The sequence below is a fragment of the Frankliniella occidentalis genome, unplaced genomic scaffold, assembly GCF_000697945.3.
Source record: "Frankliniella occidentalis isolate FOCC.00 unplaced genomic scaffold, Focc_3.1 Scaffold8, whole genome shotgun sequence".
In the NCBI taxonomy this organism is placed as follows: domain Eukaryota; kingdom Metazoa; phylum Arthropoda; class Insecta; order Thysanoptera; family Thripidae; genus Frankliniella; species Frankliniella occidentalis.
Genome location: NW_026267138.1, coordinates 460,666 through 482,533, shown reverse-complemented (window position 1 = coordinate 482,533; position 21,868 = coordinate 460,666). Strand labels below are relative to the sequence as shown.

The 21,868-nt window shown below is 43.1% G+C and overlaps 1 protein-coding gene across 16 annotated transcripts in view; it reads left to right on the top strand.

Annotated features, from left to right (window-relative positions):
- LOC113212261 (glucose transporter type 1) overlaps positions 1-21,332 on the top strand; it is a 33,492-nt gene extending 12,160 nt beyond the window's left edge. For 2 of the 16 annotated variants that reach the window (XM_052274325.1, XM_052274379.1), the window contains 12 exons: positions 2,209-2,365; positions 2,439-2,585; positions 3,091-3,177; positions 4,675-4,770; positions 5,331-5,491; positions 5,577-5,980; positions 6,562-6,749; positions 7,832-8,044; positions 8,990-9,214; positions 9,778-9,917; positions 10,677-10,706; positions 17,670-21,332. In XM_052274325.1, coding sequence (XP_052130285.1) covers positions 2,209-2,365; positions 2,439-2,585; positions 3,091-3,177; positions 4,675-4,770; positions 5,331-5,491; positions 5,577-5,980; positions 6,562-6,749; positions 7,832-8,044; positions 8,990-9,214; positions 9,778-9,917; positions 10,677-10,706; positions 17,670-18,036 — 2,215 coding nt within the window. In that variant the 3' untranslated portion in view covers positions 18,037-21,332. The other 14 variants (XM_052274365.1, XM_052274339.1, XM_052274330.1 and 11 more) reach the window with 14 other exon arrangements.
- Positions 21,333-21,868: the final 536 nt, after the last annotated feature.

Here is a 21,868-nt window from a genome sequence, read left to right as displayed (position 1 = left end):
TTTATGGAGGGGGAGAGGGTAGGATAGGCCGCAAAGGAAAACTTTTTCAATACGAGTGCAAGTAACGAACTCCCAAAAGATTCGCTTAGTTGTGTGCTAGAGTGCCTTGCCCTAAGTGCCTGTTTGTGGGCTACCTTCAGCGACGTAAGATGGACTAAGGTTCTGATTCGCGCTCCCATTGGACTTGCCACATCCGCAGCACTTACCATGCATGGCCGATGTAGTCACAATAAGGCTACAAGGACAAATGAATTTTCAGGTCTGTGTGTTTGCGTTAGACATTTATCTTAAGCGAGCCCTTGGTGCGGCATTTAGCTTGTCCCGTAATAAAATATTTTTAAACCGTAGAAATTGAAATATTTTCAGAGTTTTGTTGAAGAACGACTTTGCAGACTTCTAAATCTAGTCTAAAATGCGTATGACCCCGGAGACACTGAATTTTCTTATTATTTCAATACAATGCAATGTAGAATAATCTATTTATGTTCCATATTTGGACCGTGCAGTTACTAATAGTTTGCTGGCAGTTATTGACTTTTGGTTGCAAAGTAGCATATTTAGAAGCTATAATTGCGAAAATATTGCTAGGATTTTACTTTTGTAGAATATGTTTGCCCAATCAAATTTATCATGTAATTATCCGCAAGGATACAATTTTTTTCACATCAAGGTTAGAAAATTGCAGACAATTTTGCTTTGGTCACAAGTAACTCCACTGTAAAACCAAGACGGTGTTTCATGTACATTTAAGAAAGGCTTTTCCCTGCTGGATTTATTGTTGCAGTTTGCTAGTCGACTTATTAGGAACAGTTTAGTATGCAAGGTACACACTAGCATTGTCGACCTGCAACGAAATGTCGAAGCAGGTTGATCGGAGGTGGTGTGAACCTTGGCAGGTTTACTGTTTCTATATTACCAGTTGACTTAGCTATAATGTTACTCAACCGGACTAGCGCACAGTTGAGTGGTCCGACGGGGGATGCTCTTTCTTTGTGTAACGGGTACACGGTTCAGCTTGCAGTGTGTGTTTGTATTATTGCATTTCAGGCAATGTCTTCTGTTTCGACAACTGCTGATTGCAAAGCATATTAGGCATGTTTTATTTTGTAAAGCATGCCACCTTAAATGGAATTTCGATATTGGTGGACCCTTTTTTTGCGGGTGGCTGTGTTGTAACTGCTGCTTGCATAGCACCCGCCAAAGTTCAGTTCACTTTCTCAAAAATACATCCCTTTCCTTACCCTAATTCTCTAGGAATTACCGCGAATAGTTTGTAGATTGAAACTCGGTCCCGTGTTATGTTGACTCTTTGTCCTTGCCTGCTCCCTCACTCCCCATTTCATACTTTCCGTAGGTTTATTTTGACTAGGTGGGTTCCGAAAGTTTGACAAACTAAATTTTACTTCTGATCCGGAGATCTAAGTGAGGGCCGAAAGGACTTATGTGTTTGTGTGCTTGAATTTTCTCGACCCCTCCTTTTTCCTTCTAAGTTACTTCCAAGTGTGTGCTTGGATGGTTCTATCTAGAAGCTATTGCAATTCTGTTCGCCTTGCATTCATGCGGCCTTCCATCTTCCTCTACTTTTTCAGTGCCTTTTGCATTTGAGTAGTTAGTGTTTGCCAATTAAATCACGACAAAATCTCAAACAAGCTTGTCTGGTCGTATTTCGGTTCTATTTCGGGAATCACAATTGGCAAGTTCATACTTTTCCGTCATTGAAGCAGTTCTTCTGAATAAAGCTTCTAAATCAAGGCCAGTTCCTTGAAGCTGCATCCAGAAGTACTCAGCTTAATGCCCGGAACTTGTGTGAATGTAGTTCGTGCAGAAAGGGGTCTGTCTCCTTATGCGTTCTATTCTTGCTTTCCATTACATATTAAGGCTTGCATGTTAAGCAGAAAGGTGCCAACAACCGTATCTGCTAATGCTGTCAGGCATTATTATCCTATGTTCGCTGTCATAAGTTACTTAAAGTCATTTTTGAACAGTTAAAAGACTCAAAGGTGTCAACCGGCGTCTTAAATAGTTTATTTGAAAATCATACGTATGTAAAGACATCATCTGCTTAACCTTAAATTTTTCGGTGTCTTTATGAGAAGTCGATTCTTGTGTTTCGATCAAGAAACTAGAAAAAATCCTATTCCATAACTCCCTGCTTATGACCGTAGTAAATCGCCTTGCCCCTTGAGTAACTTTCTTTGTTGTTTGCAGCCTGCAGAAGCAGGTGAGCGTGATGAGCTCTAACCTGAGCGCAAAGCTGGACGAGCTCCAGCGCGGCGATCGGCACCTCGAGACTACCGTAGCCCTCCACGAGATTCGCACCCAGCTCCAGGAACTCACGCGCTCCGTGGAGAGCTGCCAGAGCGAAGTAAGCGCTTGGCCCCACCCCTCCTGCTCTTCTGTAGCTCGAGCTTGTCTAACTCTGTGGCCCATGCGCTCAGGTATGCGAGGTGAAGCGGGACATGGTGGCGATCCGCTCTGAGCTTGACACGGTACAGCAAGTGAAGGAGGAGATCGAAGAGCTTCGGGAATACGTCGACCGCCTGGAGGAGCACACCCATCGACGGAAGCTTCGCTTATTGCAGCAGGTACTGTGATGGCGGGGCTGCGGCCGACCGTTCGACCGAACTGAACCGCTTTCGATGTGTTTGAATAGGCAGATATGGGTGCTGCAACTATTTATTCAATTCCGTTTGTTATGTGGTTTGATAGTTAGCCAAGTGCATGCTACCTATGGATGTTCAGTTTTTCCTAGAGATTATTTTCGGTCTGTAGGAGCCTGGCCTGCCAAGGGCATTATATCTTGCCGGGTTGCGCCCGAAAGCATGTGCCCCTTCAACTTAATTCCGCTGTGCTGCGCCAACGGGATTAGTTTTGAGTAGATTTTCCAGTGGTGCAATATCGCTTTATAAAGTAAACGAGAATGCCAACACCGCCCCCTCGGACGTAGCCGAGCGGGCGGCGGAGAAACAAAGGAAGACTTTCATTACTTCCAAACTCAGCCGCGGCAGCAGGAAATAGAGGCAACTGCATTATTGTTGGTCAAGGTTTTGTTTGATTTTCTTTTTATGACTTTTGTTTTGCCTTTGACAGAATTCTCTTCTGAGAGATGACGCTGAGTCTCAGCCCAGCGCTGAGCTCAGCGGGGCAGGCTTGAAACCAACCGCGCAAGTGCGGCAAGTGAGTCAGGTGGTCTTAAACGTGCATAGCCTTCCATCCCCTTCATTGCCTCTCATTTCATTCTTAGCTACATATGGCGAGTGTCACCGCATGTGTGGGTAGAAATGACACGGTGACGCGTTGAGTCGTACCGATGGGGAGCAGGCAGTCGTTGTCTCCTCTCTTTTGTGCCAGCTATCTTAGTTCCTAACTTGAAAAGCGTCGAACTAGAAATCACGGTGATAAGGTTTATTAATCTGGGGCGGACCTCTTTTGTGAATGTTCTCTGATAAAGTGTTCAACTGGCGTGCACATGCAGGTGCACTTGCAAGTGCTCGCTCAACACTATGTCCCACGCTTTTCAGTGCTTTGCCAGCATATTTGACTTCTTCAAAGTGTTCAACAGTAAATTTGAACACTTTAATGTGTCCTAAGCTTAATAGCTAACCCCGATGTTGAACACTCAGAAGTTCAACTTTACTGTTAAAAAATTTGCAGTATTCATACTGTTAAAAAGTTTGTAGTATTCAAATATGTATACAGTCAAACACCTGAAAGTGTGCAACATAGTGTTGAGCACTTGCATGTGCAGGCCAGTTGAACACTTTATTTATCAGTGTTGACCGTAAAGGAAACCCCCTCCCACCCTTTCCTTGCGTTTGGGGCATATTCACCAGCGGAGCGGAAACCTTTTATTTATGGAACGGAGTTTGCTCGGGGAATTCGGTATTGTTTTGTGCGAACTCCACTGCCGCTCCGCCCCTGCCTTGTTTGCAGAGAGGAACTGCAAAGGGAGATCATGCAGCGCACAAAGGACCGTCAGAGAGAAAAAAGGAATCAAACAACTTCCCATCCCCTGCCAGAAAGAGTTGTAGAAGCTAGCTACAAGCTTGTTCGTCGTCGTTACGGCTCGACATGGGGCAAAAGCACCGCGTGAAATGCTATACGGATCATTGTCAAAATATTTCATTGCTATTCATTCACGGCATCGTTTAAAGCCACATCATTCGAAGACATTTCTTGTAGATTCATGTTTTATGTACCCTGACCACTATTTCATTTGGGTTTCTGTTGTGCAGGCCCTCACATCATGACGACAATTCGTGCCCAGAGAATTTCTCATGGTTTTTCGCTCGAGCTGCCTTTTTTTTTCTTATGCTTGCCAGTTTACTTTCTGAATCCATGCTAGTTTTATTTTTCGTAGACTTCGTTTGTGGAATGTGATAATAATCTTGTTTTTATTTTGTAGTTATTTTACTTACCTTATTTTGCTGAATAAAGATTTCTCCTTCATTGTTGCATTTTTCAAATTATAACCAACCAATCATTTGCTTCCCGCACTCATTTAAGTATAGTTTTGTAGTTACACATATTTCCTACATTCAAGTATTATTCGTTTATGAATACATGCTAACATCTCTATATTTATAGAAACTGCGGGAAAGGTATATGTGAGTGAGGTTTCGGTACGCATTAAGCCAAATGATAATTGGACTAATTACCTTTCCTCGTTTCTAGGGACTCACGTTCTTCCTCTGCTATGCAATCGGTGCGGCGGTTCTCGGAATGCTACAGTTTGGTTACAATACTGGCGTAATCAATGCTCCTGAACAGGTAAAAAACAAACATCTATTCGAAATTGTATAAAGTTCGTTGAAATTTAATAATCTGTGACTGTGCAATAAGTTTCACACATCAAATTTTGATTGTCATGATTCTTTGCATGTTTAGACTCTTATCACCATAATGATTGTTATTAAATTATGGGGACAAAATCATCGCGAAAGTAATGCAATAAACTTTTTATGACAAATTAGTGATAAAAAGTTATCAAATTATATCCTACTTTGATCTCATTCTCTTTGGTGATAAAAAGTTATTAACGTTTGCCAAAAATCAGGGGACTCTACAAATGCACTAGGAAATCCTACTCTGAAAATTCAACCCATTGTGTGCTCATATATCAGCAATTAGTAATGATTGCTGATATATCATCAGTAATCATTCAGTGTACACTGATCTATCAGCAATCATCAATGATTCCTGATTTATCGGCATAGATTGTACACTGTTGAGTTTTCAGAGCAGTTATTGCAAACAATTAGTAAAAGTAACGCAAATCGGATTTCTGTTTATTTGTAATTTTCACCTCATGACTGTCTATCTCTCCACAGAACATCGAGAACTTTATGAAAGATGTCTACAAGAACCGCTACAATGAGGATCTCAGTGAGGAAACCGTCAAGCTGCTATACTCTGTTGGGGTGTCCATCTTCGCCATCGGCGGCATGCTGGGCGGGTTCAGTGGGGGCCTCATCGCCAACAGATTCGGAAGGTGAGAGGAATAGGGTCTGTGGCTGGGTGCCGCTGGCGGCGTCTGAACGCCTACTATAACGCACGCATGGCACGGTGTTTTGCAGGAAGGGCGGGCTGCTGCTCAACAACGTCATGGGCGTGGGCGGCGCCTGCCTCATGGGCTTCGCCAAGATCGCCAACTCGTACGAGCTGCTCTTCCTCGGCCGCTTCATCATCGGCGTCAACTGTGGCCTCAACACCTCCCTTGTGCCCATGTACATCACAGAGATCGCGCCGCTCAACCTGCGCGGTGGCCTGGGCACGCTCAACCAGCTGGCGGTCACCATCGGGCTGCTGCTGTCGCAGGTGCTCGGCATCGAGCAGATCCTGGGCACCGACGACGGCTGGCCGCTGCTACTCGGCCTGGCTGTCTGTCCAGCCGTGTTGCAGCTCGTGCTGCTGCCCATGTGCCCAGAGTCGCCTCGCTACCTGCTCATGACCAAGCACTGGGAAGAGGAGGCACGCAAGGGTGAGTAGAGCAGCAGAGCAGCCCTTGTTGGTAGGACCCCTGCCGAGAAACAGGTCAGGTACATATTCGCATAACCTCCAAGCTTTAGCTTCTCTCAGTTAGCATTTACCCCAAAATCTCTCTATTTGACTCAAAATAAGTCGAGGTACGTTTTTATCACTATAAAGGCCGCCTTCGTCAGGCCGCCTGCAGCTGAGAGGCGACGCGGCAGCCCCTTCCCCACCTCCTCCGGCCTAAAGCCAATCACAATGAGAGACAGATGACAGACGCTTATATCTCTGCTGACTGTGCCATAGCGGAGCGGAGCAAGTGCATAGCACGGGCGGTTTGGTTCGGGGCACGTTGCTAATGGCAACGCCTGCCGCGTAGTGGTTAGGCAAACCCGTCAAACAGCTGAGTGGAGCCGGCGGCCCACTCCGTGCCCGGCGTGAGTCGGGCAAAGGACGTTTAGCGCACAGTGTCCTTTAATAACGATCCCTTTCATAACTTCTTTCTTACGTTGCTTTTGGGTGCATCTTTCGAGCTATCTGTATTTTCTTCACTCTTTATGAATGTTGCCCGCCTGCCCGTGTGTGTTACAGCGCTGCAGCGGCTCCGTGCGTCTTCGCAGGTGGAGGAGGACATTGAAGAGATGCGAGCGGAGGAACGCGCGCAGTCGGCGGAGGCTTCCATCTCAATGACGGAGCTTATCTGCTCGCCCACGCTGCGGCAGCCCTTGTTCATCGGAATCTTGATGCAGCTGTCGCAGCAGTTATCCGGGATCAACGCGGTTAGTTAGACTCGCAGCGCAGTGTCTTGGAGCGTACTGCACTGTTATAAATATGCTCTGGAACCTCAAGTGTGATACAGTCCAACAGTAGTTGGAAGTGCAATACGATGAGTATTGCAGTTAAAACTGTAGTACCATAACTGTATCACGTTTTCTCCTGTAGTACCACTACCACACATGTTTCACTCTTAAAAGTGCAGAGTGGTACTACACTCTTGCATGTGTGATACCTGTGCAGAACTACAGTTGGAAGTGTGATACACGTATGGTACTACAGTTTTTACTGTGATACATGTATGGTACTACCGTTTTTACTGTGAAACTTATGGTTTTGCACTTGTATTATTGTTGGACTGTATCACACTCGTGTTTCCAGAATGTTGTAATTTCAACTGTGTAATCCCAACATGAATTCATAGGGATTTCGCTATCCTCATTTGAAATAGTTGTAGACTAGTCGTTATACTCCAAAAGTTAATACATTTTTGGTAATGAAAAAAAGTTGCAATCCCCCGAAAGAAATACGAAGTTTTGGCAACTTTTTCACACAGAATTATTCTGTCAATTCAAATGCGCACATTAAATAAAGCGTACATCCCCGGTGTACTTTATTTAATGTGTACTTGGCATGCACTATCAGCGCAGAAGGAATTGAACACTTCCTCTTGGAATATGGGCGTCAGAGGGGTTCAATTCTTTCTGCGCTTTCTACGCTTTTATAAATGCGTAAATGCGGTATTTATACATTTCTAAAAGCGTACATGATCATGTATACATTAATTAAAGTATACATGCCATATACACCTTATTGAAATTATACAGTGTACATATTTGAATTGACAGAGTATTCGTGAAGTTCAGAATTTTCTTTGAACAAAGTGTTGTGCCTCAAGCACAACTTGCGTACATAATTCTGTGAAAACTTCCTTATAATTGCGCCTTCAACCCCCCCCCCCCCATAAAACCGCGCCTGTAGAGACGCGTCTTGCGGACTGTCTAAACATCTTTTAAAGCTAGCCTTCCTTGAAGTACGGTCTACGGTTTGCTGTTCTTACGTCTGACAGTTTTATTTGTCTTTCCAGGTGTTCTACTATTCAACTGAACTCTTCATCAGCTCTGGCCTTACCGGAGAGAGCGCCAAATTCGCTACCATCGGCATTGGGGTTATCATGTTCTTCATGACACTCGTGTCTATCCCGATGATGGACAAGACGGGCAGGCGGACGCTGCACCTGTATGGCCTCGGTGGCATGTTCATCTTCTCCATCTTCATCACCATTAGCTTCCTTATCAAAGTACGTGCCTGTGGCCATCGTGTGATACTAGGGTGTCCCACTTTTAAAATGTTTGTTTCATAAAATCAAGCGCGGAAATCGAATCTCTATCAAAAACCAAAGCTTAACTGTTTTTTGATTTTGTTTTGTATTTTGGGATTATCAGGAGAAACCTATTCGCATTCTTATTGTAGTTATGGATTCGTTGACTTGTGCTCTGCACATGCGCCAGAGAAAACCGGTAATTTTCACAGCCGGAAACTTCGCAGTAAAATTTTTGCTGTGAAATGCAGGAGTAGGGGCTACGTAAAATTTTCCCGTCAAAAATACGAACATTTTTCACTGTGCTTATAACTAAAATCCTCAGAAATTTTACAAAGCGAACTTTAGTGAACTTCGGCTGAACTTTTGCCGAAGTTCATAAACTTCGACTTCGGGTGTACGATTTTTAGAGCCTATTTCCCCTTGGGCTACGACACAACAGCGCCGGGGGGTTTGCATACCCTAGGGGCCTTGGCGTCTTACGGGATTGAGTTGGCAAAACCGCATAATGTAGTGTCGTGGCCCTAACACGCCCACAGTTGGTACAGTATGGACTAGTTAGATTAATTTAAAGGTAAGTATTTTAGATAGTCTCATCTCTTTCGTGCACGTATTTCGAAAGTTGAGAGAGCTTAGTGCGTCCCTTGTTCTGTTTTTATTTGCGTGTTTTGTAGAAGCATTGTAATTATAGAACAATCTGTATAGCAGATTCTATGAGTTGTTCTTCTGGTTTTATTTATTTATTTTGCTTCTTTTTACCTCCCTCCCTAAAACTGAATGCCTCCTTGGGACATGCAAACGGACTGTGCACCGAATCTTTTTTTCTTTCCGCTTTATTTCGTACGCATGTGGCCTCAATGTCGGTGCTCTGTCCGTCGGCAAGACTGGTCCGAGGGGGAAGGACTTTTTCTACTCCCCTGATAGGAATTCTTTGGTTATGTCCAAGAGATGATCGACTGGATGTCGTACCTGTCCGTCGTCTCAACTCTGGGCTTCGTCGTGTTCTTCGCGGTGGGGCCGGGCTCCATCCCCTGGATGATCACTGCCGAGCTCTTCTCTCAGGGACCACGCCCAGCCGCCATGTCTATAGCCGTGCTGGTCAACTGGATGGCCAACTTCCTCGTCGGCATCGTCTTTCCTACGATGAAGGTACGCTGGAAGGTCAAGTGCTACATAGTGATACGTGAATGGTTGAAACTGAAATCGAATCTGCTGTAATTCGATTAGATTCGGTGACGGATTCAATTAGATTTGATACCGAATGGTGTGAGATTGTGGAATCAACAATTGTTCGTCGCCGATTTCTGGCTGTTATAGATAGCATATTGTACCTGTTGGAACTTCGATTCTACTCTGAGTTAAACTCAACCGCCACATGCTAAAAAAAAGCTTTTTTGGCATTCACAAATTCACACTGTCAACAACGCAAAAATAATGTTCCGTCTTGGAGCGAAAAGGAAAAACTTTGAGGGACTCCATTGATTTGAGGAAAACTACTCAGATCTCGCCTAGATTTTGAGGAATCTTCTCAAATGAGGAAAAATCCCACATTTTTTAGGAGGGAGACTCTCGGAATATGGGGAGGTCTCTTGCTCAAACCAAGAGAGTCCATCAAAGTTACCCCTTTTCCCTGCAAGGGACAGACATCGTTTTTACCGTGAAATGATTGCAAACGAGCAATCTAATTAATGGTGCTTTAATTTTGATTACAGACTCACCTGGAAAACTACACGTTTTTGCCATTTAGCGTATTACTGGCGATATTCTGGATTTTTACGTACAGACAAGTTCCAGAGACCAAAAACAAAACATTTGAAGAAATATCTGCCATTTTCAGGCACGGAGGTGACAGGTAAGGAACAATCCTTTAATGCGTACGGAATCACTTTTCTTGCAGTTACAGAACACCAAAGCCGCTCTTATTTAATGTAATATTTTCTGGCGTATTTAACGATTCCACTTTGATTTATGCGGGAGAAATAGTTAAACAATGAGCTGGAATTGTCACAATTATTATTATTTTTTGTGTAGAGTTGGTATTTTGTTTTTCTGGGCCACCCTCCGGACAGGGCGCACATGGACTAGTGCCCGAGCATGCTCTTTGCCTTTTTCTATATTTGATGTATTTTCGGATAAAGTGGTGCCTGGGTAATACAGTACAGTATCAAGCTGGTCGCTTTTTCTCACAAGTTAGCTCTTGGATTGGGGTTTTCAAGTAAAAAAATTCCGATGACGAGTAAATAGACGCCTCGTGAGGGAACGCTTTTCAGTCGGAGGGTGCGCTGTTTGTTTTGTTGATGACTGCTAAAGAATTTCGCAGATAGCTCTTTTTTACTTGATTGAGAGTGTATGAGAGAGGAGAAGGGTAGTTGCGTGAGTGAGTGAATGACTTGGTGTACTTGCTTGTATACGTCCCTCACCACTACTTCTGCCACACGCTCCGGTAACTATCAAGTCACTGGTCTCCGATAAGTTGCCGCCTTTTTCTCGAGCGTTTGGTTGGTGAAGGTGCAATAACAGAATGCTTAAATGGTAACGTGATGGTAATAACTGACACATTTGCTTTCTGCTTTATTTTCATTTCGCGTCTTCTTCTTCTCCGGACTCACAGGAGAAGTATGCGGAACAGTAGTTTGTACGGGTGAGTAGTCGGCCGAGAGGACAGGTCTGACCTATGCCCCAAGCATGTCTCATTTTTATAAAAATACCCTTAACCTTTCTACACACACGCACCGAGAAAAATGTTTTCCTACAGCCAAAATTTTGTAAATATATGGATGCGATACCAGACAGCTAAAACTGTAGCTATATAGCGGAACACTTTGTTTAACAACTACGCTGTTAGACGTTACAGCTAACGTTTTCGCTGCATAACCCTGAAAACGAGTTGTCCATATTTAGCCAATATTAAGTTGTACAGATAAACAACGTTTCTCTCCGTGCGCGTAAGTTCACATCACCGCAGAAATGGCTCATAGGTCATAATTCAATATTGTTTCCTTTTGTGCTAGTATTCCCAAAACTCTAACCGTTTGATTAATTAGATTAAAAAATAACAAGAATTGTATCCACGTTTTACTTTAAAATATTTGATATTAACGTTTATCCTCAATCCATCTGCATCCCAACATAAACCCCGTAAAACCGGACCTTTGACTTTCCACAGCATGTATCCCTTTCTGTAGATTGTCTTTTCTTTCCCATAATTTATATTCTGTCTTCTGTGAAGTGTGTGCTTATGGTTTTACGCATATCTTTCTTGTGCACGTCTTTCAATTTCAGTGATTATATTGTGACAATTTTCTCCTTAATTTAGTACCTGTCAAGTGTTACTTTGCACTCTTTTGCAGAGCACGGAGGTGGTTTTGGTGATATATGTACGAATTGTGCTACTGTTTTAGTCTACATCAGTGTATTTTTACTCTGCGACAGGGGCCAATAACTTAGCGTATTTTCTTTACACAGTTAAAGTCTTACGAAGCGAAATGCCAAATGCTTCGTACCTACGAAGGATTTTCTCCCTACGAAGCGTCCAAATCCTTCGTATTACAAAGGATTTGGCATTTTTCTTCGTAAGACTTTAACAGTGTACGTTCTTTAAACCCACACAGTATTCCAAAAAGTAACGTACTTGGTTAAGGAATAATTTTAGTTGTCTTTCGGTCTATTGGGGCTTTTCTTTGCCCCATTAAATCAATCACGTAGGATATAGTAGAATCGAGGACGTATCCACTCTCCAAAATCGTGGTCCGACTACTCCCATTACCTCTATTACCTTTCTATTACCTCCATTACTTCTTTTACCTTTCTATTACCACTTTAACCTTTCTATTACCTCTATTACCTATCTGTTGCCTGTATTACACAACCATTACGCTCCTATTAGACGACTATTAGATGAGTAAAATATTGGCATCACGATTGAATTTTAACGCCAGAGTACTTATTGTGTGACCATTGCAGCACTGTCTCATAAAAATGAAAAATTGTTCCCGATCTAAGGATACCTGGTGCGGGGAGGGGTCAAAATTTAGACTCAGATTTGACCAAAACTGAAGTACACTAACACAAATTCTTAAATAACCATTCGCGGGAAAAGTGACACATTCTTGTGTTTAAAGTTAGATGCATCATCATATCGAACCATCATTCTGTCACTCTGAACTACCGCTGACCCGACTATAACCTGGGTGGATACCCCCTCGAGTATAATTATTCTTTAGGACACTCTAAATGTCTGAGGACAGTTTTTGTAATGCCGGGTTTACGACGGATTTTCTTATGTTATGTCAGATCTTATGTTGAAAGGGCTTCTGTTACGTAGTTTTTGAAAGGGGTGTTTACGGTTGTTCAGTCATGCATGCAAGGAAGCGTGCGTAGGATGTACCGAAAAGCATAACTATAGTTTTTTCGGATTAAAACTATTAAGAGGAATTTTAAAATTAATAGTTGCTCTGTTAATTATTTGAATGGCAGCTTCAGATTTAATTTGTTTGAATCCACCATTTACTTTATTTGGTTAGGTCTCCACGGCTTTGCGCGTGTAATGTGGAGGGCCTCACGACATAACATTGAGTCAATTTGAACATAACTCTGGTGTTGGTTTCGTAACCCCCCCCCCCCCCGTGAGCTTTGTATTTGAACACAGTTATGAACACAGAAGTCCGGCGCCAGTTACAAAAATTGTACTTGACATTTAGAGTGGACGACCAAAATGATAAAATACTTTTTTCTGTAACGTTACGTTTGTTACGTTACCGTTAGAGATTAGGCAACGTAACAATCAAAATTGTATTTTGAGTTACGGAAGAAACTACCGTAAACATTAGCGCTATCTTAATTCAACATAGTAAATTTTGTTAAGTTACGGGTCCCTGTTCTGCGTTAGGACTATTTTCGTTCATTTCCATTCTATTCGGTTTTGTTTTCACCCCTATATGACAGCCAAAATTCACTACTTCTTCTAATTTTTGGTAATGCCACACAGGTCTACTTTGGATGAAAGTCGGGCCAGTACTGACACAGCCCTCACTGACATCGGCGGAGATACTCCCCGCAGCAATCCCAGTAAATCTGGAATAAGAAATTTTTTGCTCAAACGCCCTCCAACGAATTAGTTCCGTCGTCTTTCCATGGGGGAGATTACATACTATTACGCCCTGTTTGGTCACGAGTAGACCAATTCTTATTTACTATGCAATGGACTTCCCCTCCTTTTTTCGTATAACTTAAATTGCAGTATTGTAATATTAGTGTAGAGCCAAACCCCCAGTACTTAATGTACTCGTTTCTTTCAATTTGTTATTTTTTTAAAAGTTTTATGTTGTATGTGTAATTATATGTGCCATGCAAACAAAGCCAGAGCAAGTGGTCGTTTTTCTGTCACTATATTAAAAGGACTCTCAACCTTTACTTCAATCAGATAACCAATTTTGTGTCGGATTAGTGAAACATCTTGCTCTGGTTTTGAATATGTTATGTTATGACTAGACCCATAAGCAAGTTTGGGTGCATTGTTTCCAGGAGCATGCTAAACTGTGTGAATGCGTTAGAACAACGGTTACCTGCCAGCGAGCGGGCGGCCCTCATGGTGGCGGAAGAAAAGCCCCTACCTGACTCATGTAAGCACCCTTCCTATCATGCTGGGCAGGGTTTGTGCCCTCGACTCACCGCGAGACACTGTAGGAAGCCAGGCGTCCACTTTCTTGTAAATATTGGCACCAGATAGCCCTCTCATCTGCTCACGCTCCGCTGAAGTCTGATTCAGTGTTAGAAATATGCCAAAAATAATAACTATTTTAAGGTGACAATGTTAACGTTATGAACCAAGGCCTCTGGAGTAAGCTGAAAGTTACAAGGTGGCGTGATGTCTAGCTCTACAGCCTCGTGACGTGCAGACCTGACTTTGCACGGAAAACACAAATTTCATTCTCATTCTGAGAGCTAATGCAAAGGCACAGAACACAAACACGCTCACACTCAACCGAACGTTCCCCATCAGCAGATTCGGGAATAACAGGAACGCTACTACCCTAATGTTGTTATTTTTTATACTTCTATGTGGGTTTGTTTTAGTGATGCCTTTAAAAATGGATCATGCTAAAGGGAAAGCCCATAACATTTCGATGCCTAAAAATGTTTATGCTTATAAATGTTCGCAACGGGACCAAGCCAGTTTAGCATTAGACGCTGCCAGTGGTCAGCTCTGCATTTAGTGCTTGTCATTCAAAATGCTCATTTCCAGTACACGGACATGTGCAGTCTGTGGAAGCGATAGAATTCACTCCAACTTAATTCACTCCAATTCAAAGCATCCGACAACCAATAATGTCTTAGCTAGAGGGCGTTGTGCGGAGTATTCCGTCGGTAGCTTATAGGGTGTCAAATACTCAGGTTATGATTAGATTGCTTGAATTGTGACTTGATCTCAAAAACGTAACCTAGATTATGCACCTCTAAACACTTTTGCTCTGGTTTTCCCGGGGCAAGCTGAATGGCACACTTCTTTTCCCTACACAATTGTCACGCTCAAGTGAATGAAATGAATTGCATGCATAGATATTGCGAACAGTAGTATTGTTTTTCTTTCCTTTCATTGCATTCTTCAGAGTACAATTAGTAATAACTTACACCATTTTATATTACAGTAAAACATTCTGAAATATTTTGTATCAATTTCTGATATTACTTAAGGTTTAAGCTGTAAAAACCGACTGATTTCGAATAATATTGTACGCATGGAATAAGAAAGGTGGTCTTCCTCTTAGAGCTTTCATTGTGTAGATCAATAATATACATGTTTTTGTTTTGTTACTTTTGTTTTTATTTATTTCCCTCGTTAAACCCTGCACGCCGTTTAGAAAATCTACTTTTGCCACTCCTTATTTCAGATTTTTTTTGTAGATCCCGTTGTAGTAGCTTACTCTGCTGTAAAGAATGTAGTTTTATCATACGCTGTTCTTGAGTAGCTGTTCGCTTCGTGTTTTCTTTTTTCTAATTCTACGGTAAGCCTACCTCATGCTCGCAGAGCATGGAAAGTTTGAGTCGTTGAGTGTGATAAATCAAAAGACTTTCACGGAGGCTACTTTTAATGGATAGCCAACACTACACTCAACGATTTAATATAATGCTTATGATTTTGTCTTATTCATAATACAATGCTGTTAAACGAAAATACGATGGCCAGAGAAATTCTAACAGGTTATTGGTCCCCTGCAGGGCACATGATGCAATAAAAAGGCGTTGGCCACAACGCGGCCACAAGCGTGCAACCGAGTGTGACAGGTACATTTTGTTCAATAGTACATCCATCCACGACACACTTATTTAGGGCACCGACCATCAAGGACCGCCGCACAATCCTCTGTACGCTGTGTGGTGTGTGGTTGATATAAACTCACTGCTTTCTGTCCCCAAATCACAAACGAAACAATCCCCTTTTCCGCTTATTTTTCATCTGTGTAAATACACTTACGTGAAGCTAACAGGTCATACACTCGGTCTAACGGTTGCGCATGCGTATACAGTACGAAAGTTATCTTGCGCAATGTGAACTTTGGGCGGTGAACAGCAGCGAAACCTTTATTAGAACCGATGAGAACGTTAGATTCACCGTCCGAAACTCTCCGCACAACTATGGACAGAAGTTGAGCGGAAAAGTTTCTTTTCGACCAGTGGTAGTGAAATGGCGTAGCTTTTCACATTATAGATCTCATTACAGTGTATAATAATTAGGTAGGGCTGAAATTACTCTGTAAATACAGCCATAATTTTGATTCTTCGTTGACTGTTACATCGTGTGAGAACCTCGACTGACTCGGCGCCTTGTGCGCTGGCAACCCAACTAGCACGACAGCGTACTGGGTTGTGGCGTTTTAGTTAAAAAGCTCTTCTGAAGAAAAGCGTTGTGTGAAGTCCATTTTATTAGTTTAGTTTAGATTTTAAAAAGACATAGATTTTGTTGTAAGTAAAATTCGGAAAAAAACATTTCTTCATAGCGATTCGTCTGTTATATCTTGCGCAGCAATTACACGTCGTCCCTAGCACAAGTGTGTTGTTTTCGGCGCCAGACAGCTTCACAAACTACACCTTTACTCCTTTCCTGCCATTGATTCACCTTCCACTCTATCCCTTTGTTTCACCAGCCACCCACTACTTCTCATGAACAAGTGCCACTTTTACCATCCTCCTTTCACCCGAAAGCACCTACAGTAAACACAATCACTCTGCCATCGATCTGGTTTAGGCGGACAGTAGCTCAGCGCACTCATCTTTCACCGTCCTCTGTACACTGATAAACTAATTGTGCAACTGCTTAATACTTGTGCAACTGCAAGTTAAAAACTTGCAAGTGTGCAACTTCTCAGTTGGGCACTTCCTTAGATTGAACGCTCACTGTGTATGAAGTGCTTAAATGAGGAGTTGCACATTTGCAAGTGCACACCTAGCGAGTTTATCACTTGCAAGAGTACAACTGCGGAGTTGCTCACTTACAACTGCGGAGTTGCACACTTACAAGTGTTAAGCAGTTGCACACTTACAAGTGTTAAGCAGTTGCACACTTACAAGTGTTAAGCAGTTGCACACTTACAAGTGTTAAGCAGTTGCCCGGATGTAAAGTTCGTCTTTAGATCCTTCCACCCGGGTGCACACTTGCAAGTAAGCAGTTGCACCCTTAGTTTATCAGTGTAATTAAGAAACGATTTGCGTAAATCTAAATAATTTTTCATAGCCCCTCATTTTTTTTCGAGTGTAATTACTACAGAGTTAAAGTACTATGGAACCTTATACTCTTTAGCAGTCAACCCTGCTTTTCTCTTGAACCAGGTCACATCATTGTACTATAAAATTCCTTCCCTGCAGCACCTCCGTCATTCTGCGACCTCAATGCTTTGAGTGAGTGAGAACTGTCCCAGAACTACGTAACACAGGTCAAACTTGAAGTTAGGGTGTACGAACAAAAAGCCCTGCCCATTTTTACCGTATTATTTCTGAGGATTAATTTTTATCTTTTAGCGTCGGACGTTGTTGTAGCAGTGTTACGTAGTTTGGGGATGGTCTTTGTGAAAAGCCCTACGAGACGATAACTGCCATCCTCCTTTTTTATGTGCATGTAGCGAGTAGTCCTTGCTATTGAGTGATGAGATTTCCTGTATGATTTTTGTATACTATGACATTCAGTGCGTATGGTGTTGCTAACTCTTATCACTTAGCTGAGCTGTAGTTACTTTTTCATTGAAGTTTTACTCACTCAAACCAGTCAGAGTGAGGGTTCACTGTACTCGTTTCGGATAATGAATCTCATCCATGCTCTCGATTGGCTTTTGAAAGCTTCGCGTACAAAATCTTTAAATACCATTGAAAGAGACAAAACCACGACAAAGTGGTCTCTTTAGTTCGCTTTGATTTCCGCACCGGCCGGTGGCCTCAGTACAGTGAGTCCCCAACGCTTGGCGCATCTCTTGCAGCGCTGTTTGATATCTTGCAGCGGGCCCCGGCCAGGCGGCCTGCTCCCCGAACAGGACGCGCGGTGGGCGGCCCTGCCCGCCCTGGTTCTCCGACCCCAGCCGTGTCTGACCCTGGCTTGGCTTCTGTTATGGAGCAGCCTTGCCGGCGCCTCCGAGTCGCTCCCCGAATCACCCGTGGGGCCGCGGCGCGTGTCCACGGCCTCGGACTGCGCCGCCGAGGTCCCCGCCACCTACGGGACTACCACCACTACCGTCACCGAGTCCGATGAGGCGGACGGCGTCGGAGCCATGGGAGCGATGGGCGTACCCGAGCTGACTCCGTCGACACCGCCGCCCTCGCCGTCCCAGTCTCCTAGCGCCTCCCCCATGACGTCCGCGCCGCCGTCACCGGCGCCCTCCGGGGAGCCCATGTCGCCGCCGTACCTCCCAGGCTCGTGTACGTGGCGGCCCCCGTCCAGCTGCGCGGGCGACCGCTGTGTGTCGCCGCCGCGCTTCGCCGTGTAGGCTGAGCTGGTGAAACTTTTCATACGCTTTATTCGTGAGCGGGTCCGGATGGACATGACGAGTAGGGGCCGCGGTGGGGGCGGTCGCCCCCCACCCCCTGCCACCCCTCTGGATCTCTTAGGACGCCGCCGCTCAAATCTTGTGATACTTCCTGGCTAGAGGAGGATTTATTTCCGAGGACTCAGATGCCAGTAGCAACCCAGGCTGCCATTCAACTTAACTAGTAGTACTTTTTCTAAGTTTGGTCGAATCATAACTGGCAGTTCCAGAGCTTCTCGTAGCCACGGACCCAGTAAGGGACAACAGTTGACCGTCTTTACGGATGGTTTGAAAGTGCCAAATAATACCAAGAGCGTGGTGGAGGAAGAAAAAGGTGCGACAAGACTTCCGTGCCGAGTGCTCGCGGAACACACCTCCAATCAAAATATTGTTATAGTGTTATGAAGATGGACCACAGGTGCACGTTGCTTTTCGAGCACCACGTCTATCATCTGTCTGCATCATTATGTATGATATTTCAATAGGGTATACATATTTGTCTGTAAAATGGTGGTTGTGATGAAAATTCTACCAGAGTTTGTCTTAATTGCTAAGTGAATTATTATAAATCATTACATACTATATTAATAATTTTTTTTAAACGTTAAATTTACATTTTGTGATATTATTCGATGCAGTGAGCAAAGTCGACAATTCCTCTGTTGTTTTTCTATTGCATGACAGCAAACTCTTGTACTTCGTCAAATGTTTATTGTAGACTGACTTGAATGATAACGTAACGGAAGCGTATCACAAAAGTGATTCCCTGTCTTGGCTAAAGTCTTTATCACAGTACTCCCCTTCAGCTTCATACTATGTCAAACTATTAACATGTTATTCGTCGATATAAACATTAGGTCAACATATTCTAAACACTCGCATGTACGATACATACATGAAAACTAGCCGTGTCATGAAGGTGTAGTGCCTGATTCACGTAGTATCACATCAAATTGCTCACCTACCCTGTTTTCTCATTCAGGAGCAAGATGTGCACATAGCTTTGCCTTGTCCGTCGAAACAATTTTTTGCGACGAAGCCCTAATCAGAGCTACAATTATAAGTGTATCCGAAAATGTATATCCTTGCTCCGTTCTATCATGCCAATTCTGTGAAGCCAAGTTTTCGATTTCATGTTTCCAACTTATAAAGCGCATTCCACTTTATAACTCCCAAAATCTTCTTTTTACGCACCATTTCAAATGCTACAATGATTATTGTGAAATGAACGGAGTTTTCATAATACCTATGTAAATGTAGGTGTATTGTTTGACTCGTGGCACAAATAGCTATGTAGTTTCAATAATATTCGTCGTGTAAATACATTGCAATTTATTCTTATTGCCAACACTGCCAGGACATACTGACTTGATTCGCAAATGTTCAAGGTAGGCTGCGGAGGGTCTAGATTGGATCAACTGGGTTAAAATTTATCCTCCCTTGAAAATGCCGTGGTCTCGTGTCCTTATCTTTAAATGGCTAAGAAAGTACAGGCGTCAAAATCAAAGCGTATTCGTATTAATAATACAAGATGCATATTCCATATTACTTGACATGCAAAGAAAAGACCTGCCTTCATGGATTGGCTACATTATTATTGTCCGCCGTGAGAGTCAGCTGCATACTGACTGCATTGCATATGTCCTAAATCCCAATCCTTTTACATAATTTTTACTATCATAGGAAAAGTCCCTGAAAAACTGACTTACTTATTTTTAGTTAAAGGCCTGCTTGAATTTCTGTATTGTTATTTAAGTTCTATTACTGAAAAAATATTGTTTTTAGGGGTCATTTTCTGTGTGTTTGCCACGGTGAATTTACAGGTGCCTTAATACTTCTATAATTTTAATGCTTGCGTGTTATTTTGGAGCCGTCAAATTATATTTACCCGCCATTTCGTTGACTGATGAAGATATTCGCTGAAGGACGACTGACGTATGGTAAAAAGCATGCACTTTGACTGCTGTTTATAAGTAAGTGTGTTTCGTTAACACTTTGTACCCCTTCATATCGAAGGATATAAAAAATTAAACAGCTCAAATCGAAGAGTGTCTCGCTTGGAGTGGAAATAAGCGCTGTCATAAACGAAAATTTCATCAAAAGTGTGAAAGGCTCAAGTAATGCTTTAGTGATAAATTATAAATTTGTAAGCAGTTGGAGTGATGACGAATGGTTAGTGAAAACGTAACGCGTGGACAGAAGGATGGAATGCCTCCGCAGTTACAGTTGGAGACCAATCTTAAATTTGAGAGTAAAATCTGCCGTCAGTTTGCATTTTATATTCCCTATATATTCCCTGAAATTACCGTCCCGCGGCCCTCACGATAGTTAACCCAGTCTTTTTTGACCTGAACAATAGCGTTGCGTCGGTCACTCACCTCAACAGTTTACTGTTTCGCAGTTTCCTCATCTTTTACTGATTTTATTTCTAAATTAAAATGATGGAACCAGAAAGTATTTTATCTGTTACAATACAATATTCTAAATAAATGGTAACATTCCTTGAAACCGTTGGGAAAGTCATCGTGAAATATGTAAGAAACTACTGTGTTCTTAAACTTTATTGTATGCTTGAAACGCACTGTCTCTTTTGACATGCGACAAGGAAACTATGTTATTCTTACTGTAAATATTGTTAAATAATTGAAATTGTATTTCTGACAATGTTCAATATGTTGTATTTGTCACGGTTTTTCTAAGCAGGAAAAAGAGCATCTGTGTAAGAATATAGTTGTTAATTCATTACCTAGTCATAGTTGAAACATGTAGATATCTTGAGAACAGGCAATGTTCTAAAGGCATCCCTATTTTGTTGTTTTGTTACTCTATCGTTTTATTTATCTATATTGTTTAACTTTTACGGCGTAAGCTGCTGTTCCCTTGTTCGGGCTCGGTCTAACGCATGAAAAAAACAAAATCCTACTAAGTATTCAACGGCCGGAACTAAAAATCATAGAGGCTTCAAATTTCTCTCATTGCTTTGGAATGTCTTCATTATTTTGCATTTTATAGACTGATCAAAAAATTTCGGCAAGTATCGTTTCCGGTTCACAATATTTTTTCTGTATACAGCTGTACCACTTACCCAATTTCATCGTTAATGCGCGAACATATGAAACCACGAAAAAGAGAACCTTACCAGCATCGCTGGCGGCAGCCAACGCTTGTACTGCAGTGGGTTGTGTCAATTTGGTTTATGACGAGGCGCAAAGGAGCGCTGACAAGTTTACCAATGCAATAAATTCTATCTCTATAAACTTTGTCTGCTTTTTTTCACTTATTTCCCTGGGAAAAGCGGGTAAAACAAAAGCGTGACTGCAGAGGGCGCCAGTCGAATGTTCGCTTCACGCGAATCGGTTCCACAATAGTTATCGCATACATCCTCAAACTGACTCACTATTGTACGCCCTGGGTTGACCTTTATAAGTGGCCGCCGTTGTGTGTTTTCATTCAGGCACCAATAAGTGACACAAGTGGACGTCGCGAAGCCTCGACACACGCCGCGCGCGCGCACCACAGAGGTGCGGACGAGCCTGCTGCCACGGACGCGCCACGTGCACGCCGGTCACGTGCAACACCGCGGGTATATTTTAGTCAAACGCAGTGTTTGCGATTTCGGGTGCGGACACTACTTCAGACGCAGACTGCCGCGCGTGGGGCATATCGCCGACCATCGCGGGTGGTGGGCCGGGAGCCGGTCTAGTCGGGGGGCGGTGGCGTTGGCAGTCTAGCCGTGATTCACACAGCCGGGAGGTCAGCCGCCTGACGAGCCTCGGGTAGGCAACCCCACCCC